The sequence below is a fragment of the Oryzias latipes genome, chromosome 16, assembly GCF_002234675.1.
Source record: "Oryzias latipes chromosome 16, ASM223467v1".
Lineage (NCBI taxonomy): Eukaryota > Metazoa > Chordata > Actinopteri > Beloniformes > Adrianichthyidae > Oryzias > Oryzias latipes.
In genome coordinates this window covers 4,658,926-4,674,471 of record NC_019874.2, presented here as the reverse complement: position 1 = coordinate 4,674,471, position 15,546 = coordinate 4,658,926, and the positions used below count along the sequence as shown (strand labels likewise).

Sequence of the window (15,546 nt, the reverse complement as noted above, 5' to 3'; positions counted from 1 at the left end):
TCTTTGCAGCCGCAGCGTTATCAGGTCACCCTCTAGCTTCTGCTCAATGTTCAATTAAAGTCCTTTGTCCCATCAGAGCAGATTACATCAGAGCTGCACCTACTGGCATGAGAGACTGCCCGTTTCCAGCCTGCCTGCTCCTTTTTCTGCTGGACACCAAGTCAGTATGAAAAGAAAAGCATTAAAAGACGGGCGGATATGTGACCCGAGTGTGTAACCGGAGAGGATGAGGAGACACGGATACTGCAATCCTGCCCTGCTCCTCACAAGCTACTGACACAAGTCAGATCAACTTGATTTGGTGCAAGGGCTCGAGATTCCACAGGTGCTGCCTCATGAGTGGGCGGCCTGGCAAACAACTGGGGGGTATAAAACCTGAAAGTGGTTCTGTGAGCAAGGGAAAAAGAAAAAGGACAGCCACAAAACCATATCAGGCAGAGAGGCGCCTAAATATTCCCTTCAGACATCCACAAAGCACACAGACAGCTGCAATGAGTCACAGCCCGGAGAGGATTTCATCCTATCGCCGTCACTTTGAAGACAGCAGCAGCTCAGCCTACCAGGTCAGGGTGTGCAGCCCTTCCCCAACCAGGAGACAGTCCCGTCATGCCTCCTCCGTGTACTCTGCGAGGCCTGGGGCAGTGCGTGTGGAGTCAGTGGGACGGCGTACAGTCTCTGCTGCCCGCAGGTCACGTGTGTCTGCTGTTGGGTGAGTGCTTTAGCTCTCCACACTACTGTATTGTCCTTAAGGCATTGTTTCAAGATGCCCCCCCCCAATGCTTCCTATTTATGTGCGTGAGTTTGTGTTCATAGAGTGGGCGCTGGGGCCATGCTGTGCGTGGGGCCCAGTGGAGAGCGGCCCATAGATCTGGATGTAGCTGCAGCAGAGAACCAGGAGTTCCTCAGCACTCGTTCAAATGAAAGGCAGGAAATGGTCGTCCTCAATGACAGATTGGCCGTTTACATTGACAAGGTAATCCAAATTTAATGCAGAAGATAAATGTAAAAGCAGCTTCTGATATTTTTCTTTAAGAGGTAAAGCAGAGAAATGGGATCAGATCTTTTTTTTTGGTCACAGGTTCGATCACTTGAGCAGCAAAACAAGTTACTGGAAGCAGAGATTGAAGCCTACCAGAGCCGCTTTGCAAAGCCAAGCGGTCTGCGCCTGCTGTACGAACAACAGCTGAAGGAGCTGAAAAAAATTGCCGACCAGATGAGAGTGCAGCGGGTGAGGCAGACAGATTCCCCCGGCTTCATCTCCTCTGTTTCTTTTTTACATCCATACTCAGTAGGGCGTGATGTTTTACGCCCCACTGATCTGGGAAATTCAGCCTAGCAACGATACAAAACGTCAACTTGGTGTTTTCAAGGTTTTCTATCTGGTAACAGGCTCATTTCTAGCAGGCACACTGAGAGGTGCCTCAGTCTGCTGAGGTGTTGTGGAGTACAGCTGTCATCAGCTATGTTTTATGCACAGATGAGATGACTTAATTGCACATTTGCAGGCACTGTCACAAACACACAGAGGAGTGTAGCCGGAATGCAAAAGGGGCTTATCCACATTTTTCACACATCCTTGCACTCACCTTTAAATTGAACAGAAAGGTTATTACTTCTGGTTTCTTGGTTTTCAGGACGTTTCCTTTGCTGCTAAGGAGTCCACAACTGCTCACCTAGAGGCAGTCAAAAGCAAATATGAGGAGGCGGTCGAGATGAGGAAGAAGGCGGAGCTTGATATTGAGGCTTTCCGTCCAGTGGGTGCCATTTTCTCATTCAGTGTTCGGTTACCGATAACATGCAGATAAAAAGACACCAAACTCTTTTTAGGATGTTGATAAAGCCACATCCTCACGCATCACCTTGGAGAAGAAGCTGGAGCAGCTGGAGGTGGAGATGGAGTTCTTGAAGCGGATCCATCAGCAGGTGCATGTTGTTGCTAGAAACCACTGTTGGGTTTACGCACACTTAGATGACGCCCGAACTTTGTTTCTGCACAGGAAATTGAGGAGCTCATGAAACAGATTTACTCAGCTCACGTTTCAGCTCAGAGTCTGTTTGATCTTCCTGATCTGGCTGCTGCGTTGAAGCAAATCCAAACTCAGTATGATGACATTGCTGCTAAAAATCTCCAGGTAAAAATGTGATCAGGTAATGAAGCTTACGAGTACAAGAAAAACTGTCAGAAGTGTGATCATCAACAGGCTTTTTCAATATTAGGAGATGGATTCATGGTACAAAAACAAGTTTGAAGATTTAACCCAAAAGACTTCAAAGCACGTTGACAGGGTTCGAAGCATTCGAGAAGAAATAGCTGGTGCTAAAAAAGATGTAAGTATTTATTATGACAAAAGATTAGTACAAAAAACAAATATGGGCAACAAAGGATTTACAAAAAATGAAAACATTGCCCTCAGATCCAAAATAAAGAACGTGACTTGGATTCCATGAGGACTAAAAATGAAGCTCTTGAAGCCCAGATTCGAGAGAGGCAAGAAAAGTACAAGAAGGAACTGGAAGACTTGCAGGTACGGCTGACCTCTTGATGTCTTCAAGGACACACCAGATCAAATCAAAAGCAGTTGTTGTGGGCCTATATTCTCATTAACTGGGTTATTGGATTTATTTTCTTAACTCACAGGCTCGAATTGAAGCCCTTCAGCTTGAGCTAAAATCCACCAAGGAGAAAATTGCACTGCACCTGCGTGAGTACCAGGAACTACTGAATGTCAAGATGGCTCTGGAGATCGAAATCACAACTTACAGGTGGATGAATAGCAGCTGTAAAGGTAGTTCCCTGTCATTTGTTTACAAAGTAATGAAACATGACTTTTCCTGTTTATCTTGCAGGAAACTGGTCGAGGGTGAAGACCTGCGGCTCTCCAGCATGATACAAACCTTGTCTCTTACCAGCTGTAGCATGAGTGCTGTTGGTGCTGGTGTGAGCCTCAGTGGAGGAAGCATGGACGGTGTAGGTGGAACGGGTGGGGGTCCGATGGGAGGTAGTAGAGATGGCATTGGAGGCGTAAGGGGGGACCTAGGCATGAGTAGAGGCAAAGCTACGAGAGGATTGGCAGCTGCAACTGACATTGATGGCCTTAATGATAGAACAGATTCTCAAGGTTACAATGGCCGGAGGGATATTTTGACTAAAGCAGGTGGGGAGATGAGGATTGGTAGTCATGAATTTGCCACCGAAGATGTCAGAGCAACAACTGGGAGTATGGATACTGGTGGTAGTGTTGGGGCTGGAGGTCTTGTTGCTCAGGCTGGAGGTCTTGTTGCTCAGGCTGGAGGTCTTGGTGCTCAGGATGGAGGTCTGAGTGTTGGGGCTGGGGGTCTGAGTGTTGGGGCTGGAGGTCTTGGTGCTCAGGCTGGAGGTTTAGGTGCTCAGGCTGGAGGTCTTGGTGCTCAGGATGGAGGTCTGAGTGTTGGGGCTGGGGGTCTGAGTGTTGGGGCTGGAGGTCTTGGTGCTCAGGCTGGAGGTTTAGGTGCTCAGGCTGGAGGTCTTGGTGCTCAGGATGGAGGTCTGAGTGTTGGGGCTGGGGGTCTGAGTGTTGGGGCTGGAGGTCTTGGTGCTCAGGCTGGAGGTTTAGGTGCTCAGGCTGGAGGTCTTGGTGCTCAGGATGGAGGTCTGAGTGTTGGGGCTGGAGGTCTTGGTGCTCAGGCTGGAGGTTTGGGTGCTCAGGCTGGAGGTCTGAGTCTTGGGGTTGGAGGTCTGAGTGTTGGGGTTGGAGATTTGGGCGTTGGGGCTGGAAGTCTTGGTGCTCAGGCTGGAGGTTTGGGTGCTCAGGCTGGAGGTCTTGGTGCTCAGGCTGGAGGTTTGGGTGCTCAGGCTGGAGGTCTTGGTGCTCAGGATGGAGGTTTGGGTGCTCAGGCTGGAGGTCTGAGTCTTGGGGTTGGAGGTCTGAGTGTTGGGGTTGGAGGTTTGGGCGTTGGGGCTGGAAGTCTTGGTGCTCAGGCTGGAGGTTTGGGTGCTCAGGCTGGAGGTCTTGGTGCTCAAGCTGGGGGTCTTGGTGCTCAGGCTGGAGGTTTGGGTGCTCAGGCTGGAGGTCTGAGTGTTGGGGTTGGAGGTTTGGGCGTTGGGGCTGGAGGTTTGGGTGCTCAGGCTGGAGGTCTTGGTGCTCATGCTGGAGGTTTGGGCGTTAGGGCTGACCTGGATCCTGCTACCATTCATTTGGGAAAGTCTGGATTCAACACTGAAGGTGGCATCACTGGAGTTGCAGTAGGTGGTGATACTGCCGGCTTAGCTGGTGGCATGATAAGCCTGACAGGGACAGGTCATGGCCCTGAAAAAGGACATGGTGTTACAGGTGTTGGGAAAAACCTTGGAGATGGAACTACTTTACCAGATTCGAAAGAAATGGGAAAAATTGGTGGAGGCAAAGGTGGCTTGAGTGGTGCCAGAATTGGATTTGGATCGGATGGATGTGATGGCAACATTGAAACCTATGCAGAGCAGGCTGTGGAGCTGACGGAGAGAAGGACAGTGCTTATTAGGTAAAGGTACCGCCAGGTATCTTTTCCCTGATGGAACACACATGCTGTGTGCCTGTAGTCTTAAAGGCTATGGTTCTGTAATAAACCGTTTTCAGGAAGTTTCATCTTATCTCACACCACATCTCTGTTTCTCCTCCTGTACAGAACAATTAAGAAGGAGGATGATGTGCTGGAGATGGACCACCAAGAACAGACCTACACCATCACTGGTGCTGCAGGTGACTCTGATGCGGAGTGAATTCTCTGTTGACCTCGTATCACCCTCAAATCTCCACGCCCTTCTTAGCGTTGGACTGACCAAACCCATGTCTGGACTGTGACCTTTGGCCTTTGACTCCTGACATACACCCCAAGTGACCCTTTGCTTCAGGCTTAAACCCTCAAATCAGGATTTAAAGACAACTCACTTGCAACACTATGCTCTCTAAACCTTTGTGTGTCCTGCACTCCCACTTATTTCAGTTTCAAATAAAGCCATCAGCATTTGATCACCTTGTCTGTCTTTTATATTTGTCTGTTCATGAGGCTTTTCAATTGATAAAAGGCAATGTAATATTTTGACAAAAAAGTAAACACATTTTTTGCTAAGCCTAAACAGTTGCTTTTGTTGTCTAAAAGGGGAAACGGGGCTGAAGACAACATCTAAACAGAAAGACAAGGCCAGAGACACCTTAGGGTCAAGGCGTTCGCCCTGACACTTTCTACACTGCTGACGACTCAGTCAGTCAAATTCCTCATGCAAGAAAGTGACAGCTTACAGCCGTTTCCTGTCCTCATTCCATCCAAATCCACACCTTTTTCTTCTGCAGCTGATTGGGAATGATTGGATGTGGCCAGGAGATGCCAAACACGCTTAATGTTCAGTTCAGGGGCAGAGAGAGGGGAAATGAAACACAAAATCTCTGCAGCAAAAAACGAAAAAAAATCTTGTTTCTTAAACAGACGGCAGCACAAACCTGAAAACCAACATTGGAGTGAAACTGTGAAGTGTTCTTCATTTTCTATTATTTGTTTACATTTAAATTTTCAATATGTCAACATTGACACTGAGAAAATGACATAATCAGTCAAGTTAAGCAACAAAGAAACGCATAAAAAAGCAATAAAAAGTAAAAAGAAAAATGTAAATACAATAAACCCCTTGCCGCTTATTCAAATATGCATCAAATTATCCGGATCCGAAATTACTTTAATTTAGCTTTTACGTGAAAAAAGTGATTTTGTTTTTTGCAGCTGGAAATAAATTAAGTTATCAAGAGGTAAGCTCAATCCTCACCTCAATTTACTAATAACTTTATCATTGAAGGCAAATAATCTGATCAATATTTATCTTTTGCAGAATATTTTTACACAATCATCCCACCAAAACTGTATGGGGCAATTATCCTCATCAATTTTCTGTTTGTGTGAATTATCCGAAAAATGTGCAGAACTGAACATTTCTTTAAGATTTATTCTTATAGGAATCAACTGGCACTTAAGTGTAAAAACCCAGTGACATTAAGGATATAAATAACGACCAAAGGAGTGTGCGTTAGTGCGCGCGCGTGTTTGCGCACGCCTTCTTTTTTTTGTCTGAGAAGCGGAGCTCTCCATGGTGCTTTATTCTGCAATGAATAAATCGAGTGTGGTCCTAATTCGTCATAGTAAGTTCAAATGAAAAACATGTTTTCCTACTTTTTATCCATAAAACTGACTCAAACAAATGTTCTGCAAAATTCGTACAAATAAAAAAAATCTAAATAATAATTAAAAAACATTTAAATCCGCTCTAGTTTTATCAAAATGATTTGATTAAATCCCACTCTTTTTTGAAAGAGCACAAAAAGCATGTTTTTATAATTATATTTTAATGGCCTCGATTCAACACAACTTTATTTCAGTTAAATTAGAAAAATCTGTTCGAGTCCAGATCTTTTGTTGCATTTGAATTCAGGGCTAAATCTAATCATCCAAACAGGAGTCAAAGCTGCATGTCTGGAAACACGCTCTTTGCCATCATAGTTGTTTTGCTCACACTTTCAGTTTGCAGAGACAAGCCTCTCTGCCGGCTGGGTCAAACTTGGTCCCATGAGAAAGATCCTGGTTCACTTTAAATCTTCACAGAAAAGGGCAAAAGTTGTGACTTTCTTTGAAACCCGCGATTTTCTGTCACTTTGTGCATATGCTTTGGGTGGCTAAATCCCAATTAGGGTCGGCTGACACGCTGTTCTATTCACGCAGAGCCATGCCTGCATACATTTGCCTAGGAATGAACTCCTCAAATAGATTCCCCGCTAAATGCACCGGACAGCAGAGAGAATCAGCATGAGTGACACCTTCTTTCTGAGGCGCTCGACTGAGAAAAGGTATGAATTTATAAGGTACACCGAAACATATCAATTCACGCTGCGTCATGCGCCTTTTTATCCACGCGCCCTCATGCGAGAGAGGGCGAGTTGGAGTGAGAGGAGACGCGGCAGGGAAAAGCCCCGGCGCACAAACTTTCAAGACTTTGAATGCAGGAGCGGTGCAACCCACTTTGAGAGGGGGAGAAAGGGAGGCACTTGGAATGAAATCACGCATGAACAGCGTTGAATCAGGTGCCATTTATGCGGCTCCTCTCTAATGCGATTTTGAATATTAGTCTGTCATCTGGTGGGAGTCCCATACAAGCATAATTACTATTCAAACGCGTCGCTAATGTCTCCCACCCACATCAAAGGAGCTGGTCTGCTCATGGCGCAGCTTGCGTCTTTCCCCAAGTTTAAAGCACGGAAAATACATTTAAAGGATTCCATCCAGGTTATTTCAAGCAATTAAAGTAACCAAATGTTTAAATTTAATGAAAAAATTGTGTTTTTAGGATAAATTGTTTCATGTTTAGAATGTTTGGATAAACAGTTAGAGGTCAAATAATTAAAAAAAAAAGTAAATAGAACGTGGGAATCAGTGAAAAATAGGAAATGTTAGTGGCTGGGACAATGATTGGGCTCTGCTGAAAAGACCCCAAAGACAGTTTATGGGTCGACATAAAAAATGTGTTTTCTGCTAACTCAGAGAGGGGTCTTAAATGCTTGCCATTGAAGCCGATCCAGAAGAGGTGGCGGTGAACCTTTGGCACCCTGAAGTATAGCCCAGTCAAGGCGCATGAATGGAGATCCCTGGTGGGGCATTGCTCCCTGTATTTACCGCGTTGCTCTGCAGACAGGTTGTTCTTCTATATTCATGGCTCATTAATGACCAACCAGTTAAATCAGAGACCCGACGGTTAAAATCCTGAAAAGAAATGGGGGAACCAAATGGCAAGAATAAGCAAAACCGCCCATAAAAACGTCTCTCTCCTCTTGTAAACTCTTTCTATTCAGGTCATTATTTAAGTTCATTAAAGAGATGAAGTTCGTTTAAGAGAGGCGCACTAGTGGAATGCTGTTGATTCACTCCACACTATTGTTCCAGATGAAAGATCCTACCATGTAATTAATGTGTCTTTTTTAAAACTTTATTCTTTTAAAAAGTAACAATACCCTCCGGTCAGGCCATTTGATTTCATTTAATTTTCCATCCCATTTGCTCTTAACACTGCCTTCACTCTGACACCGAGCCCGTCACGGCTCTTCGGGGCTCCTGGACGCACCGCAGAAGAGAGCTCCGTCCGGACACTTACCGCTTCAGAAAGTACGGACCCTTTCTTTCAACCCCCCCCCCCCCTCCCCCCTCACCCCTACATCCTTATTCGTAGAATAATTGATTCCACTGTGAGAGAAGTGCAGGTCTGAGAAGAGGCGCAGGGGCCGAATGGGATGGGAACCAGTCGAAAATGGCAAGGCGTTAATAAATAACCGCTCCGCGCATCCGGGCGCAAACTATTGATGAGATTGTTCGCGTGTCGTTTAGGATAATTTGAGAGTGGATGTGGGGGGTGGGGGTGGCTGATCACCTGAGGAAAGAATGATCCTCGCGTAGCAGTGCGCGCTCCATAAGAAATTATAATTATAAAGGGTGGATTTTGCCTTTATTTAATGGGAGGGATTTTCTGGTGGGCCCTTCTTTATAATTAAACTGTAATCTACAGAGTCAGACTCAGAATCCGGGGCAAACAAATATTAGTCCACAGATCGGGGGTCAACCTCGTCACGCTGTGGGATGATTGGTCGTGCGTTCTGCTCGCATCAAAAATTCCAAACAGCGTCATGCAACCTGCTCCTCAGAGATCCACCGGGCTCTCCCTTTCGATCACCACATCACCAAGCGCGTGACCGTAATCCATGGGGTGCACCATCCAGATCGAAGTGCCTTCAACGGCGAAAATTATATTTTCTTTTTGCGAGTAAATAAAAAACCGTGAGGTTGCATACATAAATGTAAATATTAATAGTAATAAAAATAAATATTTGTATTACAATAAATTCTGTGTGTTTTTTTATTTTTTATATCATATTTAATTATAATACAAAATTAATGTTAACGTAAAAATGACTGATTATTTGTCTCTGCTTATTTGAGCTGCTGAACATGTTGAATGTGAATAAACGAAAGCCCACAAGTGTGCGCGCGCTGGGAAGATGCGGATGTTGTTTTTCTCTCTGCGTCTCTCCTCCTGCTGCTGGCTTTCCCTCCTTAAGTACCTGCCTGATCCGAACCCGGCACACGCCGAGAGTCAATAGAAGTTAACAAGTCCTCCAACTTTCCTGCTCCTTTTGTTAAACTAAGGACAAAAAAGGGAGGAGGGAGTGCAGGGTCCTTTGAAGTATGCAGAGCCTCAAGAATGCCAGCCAAGTAGATTTAAAGTAGCCCCTGATTTCCAAACTCCGGGCTGAAGGGGAAGAATAGAGAAGGGAGAGGATTTATGGAGAAATTATACAGTGGATTTGTCAGTTAAAATATCGGAACTGTCTGGGGGACAAAGCCACATGCTGAGGATTAATGGCCGCTCTGGACCTTTGATTCCGCACTCTCTTTTCTCTGGCCTTGACAAATTGGATTTCGGGGATGGGAAGGTCGCCCGGCTCTTTGTGTCCCCTGACCGGTTTCGAGCATTTCATTATGCGGCGGAGTGAGGGAAAGTGTCCATGTGACCAGGCCGGTCAGTTTTCCTTCTCCACGCAGCTGCTGGGAGAGCTCAACTCTCTCACACGCACACACACAAAAACAAGCACACATCCGTAAACTCAGGACCGCTCCCCCCTGCAAACCAGCATCACCTCTCTGCAACACCCTCCCATCTTCTTCAAACCGCTCTTGCATCCACGGACAGGGAGGTGGATGTGTATGAGTGTGTAGGGCAGGGGGTGGGTGGGCGCGCAGGGGGAGGGGGGGTGCTACCTTCCCCTTCTCCATCAGTAGAAAAGCCGGGGAGCCAAACGCCACTGCATCACTTTGAGGGCGGATTCTGGAGTGTCCTCGTCCTTCTCGTCTCTCCTCCTCTTCCTCACACTGTCTCTCACAATTGGTCTCCATCAGTCTTCATGGTTTTGATCTCACCCCACGCAATGCAAGCCAACCGGGCGTCCACCACCGTCAGCGTGTTCGCGGACTGCAGCATCCCGGCCGGGCTGCGGATAGGACCGGTACCGGGCATCTGCAAGCTCGGGAAGTACGTGTCGGACCGAAAGGAAGTTGGACCCAAGAAAAAGGTAAAAAGGCAATAAAGAATAATGCGTATTTGATTTCCCCCCACAGTGTTGCCTTTCATTTAAAATCCAAATGATTGAAATAAATAAGCGTCTATTCTTTTGAAGGCTGACGTGTCAAACTCTGTTGGACCGAAAGTTGTTAATTGGTTTGGGCTGTCAGGTTAGAAATAATTGAGCTCCATCAGTGGCCGACTTGTCAGTGTGTGCTCCTACTTATCCGGCCTAATGGGCGGCGCGGGAGTGCAACACCGCACGGCCTCACATTTCACTGCCTGGCAGGCCTGTTATTCTGATGAGCCGTTTATGGTTAATCCAATCCGGCCACAGAAAGATGCCACTGGGGGTCGAAGCCTCAGCCAGGGGGAGAACGAACGGAAAAAAAATAGGAGAAGCAAGAAAACTGCTTCAGGACTAACGCAATCATTCCCAAATGACGGTGCGTCAAAGTTCATATTCTTGGGAAAATGTGAGTTATATTTATTATTATTAAACAATCTAGATAGGAAAAACACAGACAATAACAAGCAGCCGCATAACTGCACCTCTAAGTGCAGCCTGTGATTGTGGAGGCTGTCAGCGGCTGTGATTGATGCGTCTAAATGCGTAGCCCCGGGGAAACAGGGCGATCATCAGGTGAAATCTCTGTGTCAAATGTCACGCTCCCATTTTTAATGTTCTCTAACAGTTTAGAAATGCTCTGACACTCCTCAAATTCATTTCTCATATCAACTCAATTAGGCCCGCGTGGCAGTCTCTTTAGAAAATTATCAGCAGAGCGGATAAAGACGCATTAGGAGCGCTTTGGGTCGCAGCATCTTCTTTAGCAAAGGCGGATGCGCACAGGTGATTTACGACGCTCCAATCATTTCATAAAAAATATACAAAATATAATAAGTTCTAAATAAAAATTTGAAATTAGTTACATAATAAATATACAGACAGTGCGTAAATTTGATTCATTTTTTTGTATAGATTTTTTCTTGCTTAACGGGTTTTAACTATGTTGTTAACTTTTCTCCAGATCCGGTTGGTGCGTGGAGAGTTTGCAGATGAATCTGGTTGCGCCGTGCCAGACTGGATCGGGTTCATACGCCCCGCGAGGAACAGTCAAGAGCAAAACCTTGAGGCTGTGACGGATTTACCTGGCGGACAGGTGAATTTTTTGTCATTTTTCTTTTTTTTTGCAATTGTTTTCTTTTGTGATGAAACATATTTTTTCTTGTTTTGGAATTGAAGATTTTCTACCGGGTTCTGAGGGAAATCCCCGCTGGTGAGGAGCTCCTTGTTTGGTATTCCAACGCTTTGGCCCAGTGGTATGACATTCCCGTCACGGCCACCCCCACGCACGACGAGAAAGGTAAATGAAACTATTTGTAATAAGACCGGGTTTTGCATAACAGAAAAAAGTAAAAACTGTTTGATTTTGATTTTTTTGTCGGATAATAATAATAATAACAGTTTATTTTTGTACTTATTTTAAAAATGCCACATCTTGCCGAACTTTGCGCAAACCCGCAGTTTCCTGGACGCGTCTGGCACATTGACGTGTAGAGCTGCTGCTGACATAAACGCCTGTTTTATTGCTCAGTGATCAATTGGATGCGTTGCCCTTTCAGCAGCCAACCTAATGATTTATTTACCTCTAAAAAAAACATTTGTCGTTTACTGACGACTGTGTTGCGTTTGCGTCAATAAACTTTGATTACATCTAATTTATTATTTTATTGGTACTTTTCGTTTGCTCCGAAACAAGTGTTTAAAATCGCGTGTTTGTTGTTAAATAAACATTTTTCTGTTGAAGGAATTTTGCGCAACGGAATCCCAATGTGGAACAAAATATATGCGCAATGACTAATTCTTATTTTTGATATCAGGTAAGAAATCTAATCTGATTAAGAGTCTGTAAACGACTCCCATTTTGACTTTTAATCAGTTTGTTTGGGGGATTAAGGATAGTTCAGCGTTTGGGGATTATTCTTTAATCCGGAAAAATACAGTGGATCAACAGACTTTAATCCCACCAAAACGGGGATTATTCAGACATTAGATCATTCCTAAATAGCTACGTTCATTAATACTGTACGTGATATTTCGAGCAGCCAATGCCACTAAAATTAATTTTCGAAACTAAATATCTTGATATGATATCTGTGAAAAAAATATAAGTGCTTGAAATAGAACAAAAAAAACAAAACAATTAAAACCAAAACGCGACAGGAAGAAGAAAAAGAGGAGGATGAGGATGCCGTCATTGCGCCATTAATATTCATGCTTTCAAAAGCAGATTATTCAAAAACAAGTGCTTCACGGTAAATTAGGTGGGTGCGTTAAGGTATTGTGGCCTAATGAATGCTAACTTTTATGTGGGGAGTATATTGCCCCGATTCCCCGGCCCTACACACCGCGTGCGCTCCTGGACATACGCTCCATCCCATTATGATGCGTCAACAGATGGGCCCGCGCCATTGTTTCTGAGGACTTGCGATTTCAAGCAACAGCTGCTGTCACTTCCACGGGAAAACGCACAGAGAGGGAAAGGGCCGCATCGGTTTTGGAGCGCCAGATTGGACAGGGGCGTTTGCCCTTTCGAGGGTGATCATAAACAATGGCCCTTATGAGCATTACAGATTCATTACATCTATATTATCCTTGGAGTACTCAACTGGGGGTAATTTAGATGCCCTCTTGTGTCTATTGGCACCAGATCTTGAATTTTAACTATAATGAATGAATGTAACCTCCAGATGTGTCTAAAGATTTTGAGATCAATTTTAAAAAATGTAAGAATTTGAAACAAAATTAGATTTTTTGTGTGATTTAGGTTTGTGTTTTGCGTTTTGGGGAGTTAATACGCGTTATACTTGAGCTTTTAGGCCGGACTTGGCTCTTTGCGCGGGCGGTACAGCTCTGTTTCCATTAAAATTAATTAAAAATGACGGCGTGTCTGTGTGTTTTATGGTTCAAATGTTCTCATTGCTGTTGCTATGTTGTCTCTGCAGGTGAGGAGCGTTACATATGCTGGTACTGTTGGAGAATCTTCAAATACCCCAACACGCTCAAGGCCCACGTCCACTTCCACTGCGCTCTGAGTAACGGGAGAAGCTTCGTGAGCAGCGAGTTGGTCAGAGGCACGGAGAACTTCAGCCGGTCACCGAAATCCGGAGACATTCCCAGCGCTTCCACCTCCCCGAGGAGCGCCCACAACAACTCCTCCGTCTCGGACTCTGGCAGGCGGGTGGTGTCTTCCTCGCCTTTTTTGAACAAAACAGGACTTTCACGGAAAAGCAGCTCTGAGGAGCAGGACAGGGCCCTCGACATGAGCGTTGCATCAGCGAGAACCCAGGGTCCCCTCCTTAGCCTTGGCGCGACGTCCTCGGTGTTGGGTGGCATGGGCTTCCATCCGGGCGTGCGCTCCGCCTTTAAACCGACCGGAGTTTCCAAAGCCTCGGGTTCGGAAACCTCCAGAGAAGAGGCCAACGGGAAGCTGAGTGGCCTCGGATTCAGCAAACTAATAGGAAACACGAAGCCAATCCGCAACCTGAGCGAAGGCCTGAACGTGGGAGGAACCCATCCTTCAAAGTGCGCACCTGCAATTGTGGACTCGGCATCCCCGATGGTTCCGTGCGCAAACGCCATTAGGGGTTTTCCGTTGCTGCCCCACCTGGAAGAAAGCTCAGCTTTTAAACACGTGGACAGCCGAATACACCCAGGCCTGTCCCCGTCCCGCTACCCCCAGATGAACCCCGGGCTTCATTTCGAGAGGTTTTCTTTGCCTCCATTTGACGGCGTCAAAACTTACGGAGGAGACTGCAACATCCCGCTGATGCCGTTCACCGTCTACAACGGGGAGCTCCTGTACAGCTCACCCTACTACCCGCTGAAGTTCCACTTCAGTAACCTCCTGAAGTACCAAGAGTCCATGTCCTACTTTGGCGCCCCCTCCCTGAGCCAGGATCTGGGCTCCATCACGAACATTGACCGGGAGATCGCCATGCACACGCAGCAGCTGTCTGAGATTGCAGCAGAGAAGAACCGCTCGCGGCTAGACTCCCTGCCTGCCGGAAGCGCCAGCAGCGGGGCGTCAGGTAAACCCAAAAAAGGACACCTGTGTCTGTACTGCGGCAAGCTGTATTCCAGGAAATACGGCCTGAAAATCCACATGAGGACTCACACAGGCTACAAGCCGCTCAAATGCAAGGTGTGCTTCAGGCCCTTTGGAGACCCAAGCAACCTGAACAAACACATCCGGCTGCACGCGGAGGGAAACACGCCGTACAGGTGCGACTTCTGCGGGAAGGTGCTGGTGCGCAGAAGAGACCTGGAAAGGCACGTGAAGTCCAGGCATCCGGGTCAGACTGTCAAGAAGCTGGAAGACAAACCAGGTGGCCTGTTCGAGGACGCAGAGCAGAAGAGCGACAACGACAGTGACGTGGACGTCTGCTTCACGGACGACCAGAGCGACCAGGAGTCCAGCAAAATCAACGACTGACATGTTTACGCACGGAAAATAAAACCCCTTTCTGAGACCAGAGTTTTTGCTGGGTGCAGGAACATCTCAGTGTTTTAACGTCACTATTTCACCCAAAGATATCTGTTAAATTAAACAAAAAATCCCAAACTGTTTTCAGATTTGGTTTTTATGGAGTAAAAGGGATACATTTAGAAAACTATCCGCAGATGTCGTTTCAGCCCATTTTATGATAAGACTGTTTTTGTAGACATTTGTGTTTGTTTAAAAAAACATCATCTTCCAACTGTTTATGCAGCCACACGCGGGCTCCTTTTCTGCACTCAAAAAAGTGAAATTTTGCTGCAAACAAACAAGGAACAATGATCAGCTGCTGACAGTTTTCCCATCACAACAACAAAAAACAGAAGCTGTCAGGAATATCAGGATTTGAAGGCTTGTTTGCAGAGTAACACGTTTTTTATTTGTGTCCACCAGACGGTTGTAAAAAGCAGACTTGATGATCCAAATGGAGGAAAGAAAACGACACAATTCTTTCAAAACTGTTTTTGCTGTCCCTTTGAAACTGTCAGTTGCACTTTAAAAACATCTTCACCAAGCAGCTGCAAGAAAATAAATTATTATTATAATAATTATTATAATCAATTGTTTTTGTCCGTCCCAGAATAAAACACTTAAAGTTGCACTTTGTTGTCGAGGAGCGCTGTTTTTCAGCCAACAGCTTCCAGTTTATTTATGGATTTATTACCAGAGGGAAAAGTATCGCAGTTATAGAATTTGTATAGAATTTGTAAAGTAATATTTCACATTTTGGTGGAGATTTGTTGTATGTGTTGTTGTCTGAGAGGAAAATGTTTTACTTCTGTCAATTAAGTGGTTGGTTTTTGAATAAATTTAATTTAAAACTCGAAAAGGTTGTTGTGATATATTTCTAAGCCGGTTAATGATATTTCAATAAAACCTTTT

General features: G+C 45.5%; 2 protein-coding genes across 11 annotated transcripts; both read left to right on the top strand.

The window, feature by feature from the left end:
* The first annotated feature begins 388 nt into the window (after positions 1-388).
* On the top strand, positions 389-4,985 carry LOC101160190 (desmin). Of its 10 annotated transcripts, none has more exons than XM_023964572.1 (14): positions 389-709; positions 814-973; positions 1,079-1,228; positions 1,635-1,754; positions 1,828-1,923; positions 1,998-2,132; positions 2,218-2,328; positions 2,415-2,525; positions 2,639-2,763; positions 2,848-3,538; positions 3,602-3,727; positions 3,791-3,860; positions 3,903-4,497; positions 4,642-4,985. In XM_023964572.1, exons 1-14 carry the CDS (start codon positions 492-494, stop codon positions 4,733-4,735), a joined length of 2,802 nt encoding a protein of 933 aa, XP_023820340.1. In that variant the 5' UTR covers positions 389-491; the 3' UTR covers positions 4,736-4,985. The 10 variants fall into 10 exon arrangements, with proteins under 10 accessions (XP_023820340.1, XP_023820341.1, XP_023820338.1 ...); XM_023964570.1 differs by having other exon boundaries at positions 390-709; positions 2,848-3,251; positions 3,294-3,727; XM_023964575.1 differs by having other exon boundaries at positions 390-709; positions 2,848-3,272; positions 3,399-3,727.
* Positions 4,986-9,810: 4,825 nt separating this feature from the next.
* Positions 9,811-15,221, top strand: prdm13 (PR/SET domain 13). Its single transcript, XM_004077686.4, has 4 exons — positions 9,811-10,112; positions 11,134-11,265; positions 11,349-11,469; positions 13,112-15,221. The coding sequence occupies exons 1-4, from the start codon at positions 9,945-9,947 to the stop codon at positions 14,599-14,601; spliced, it is 1,911 nt and encodes a 636-aa protein (XP_004077734.1). The 5' UTR covers positions 9,811-9,944; the 3' UTR covers positions 14,602-15,221.
* The last annotated feature ends 325 nt before the right edge of the window (positions 15,222-15,546 follow it).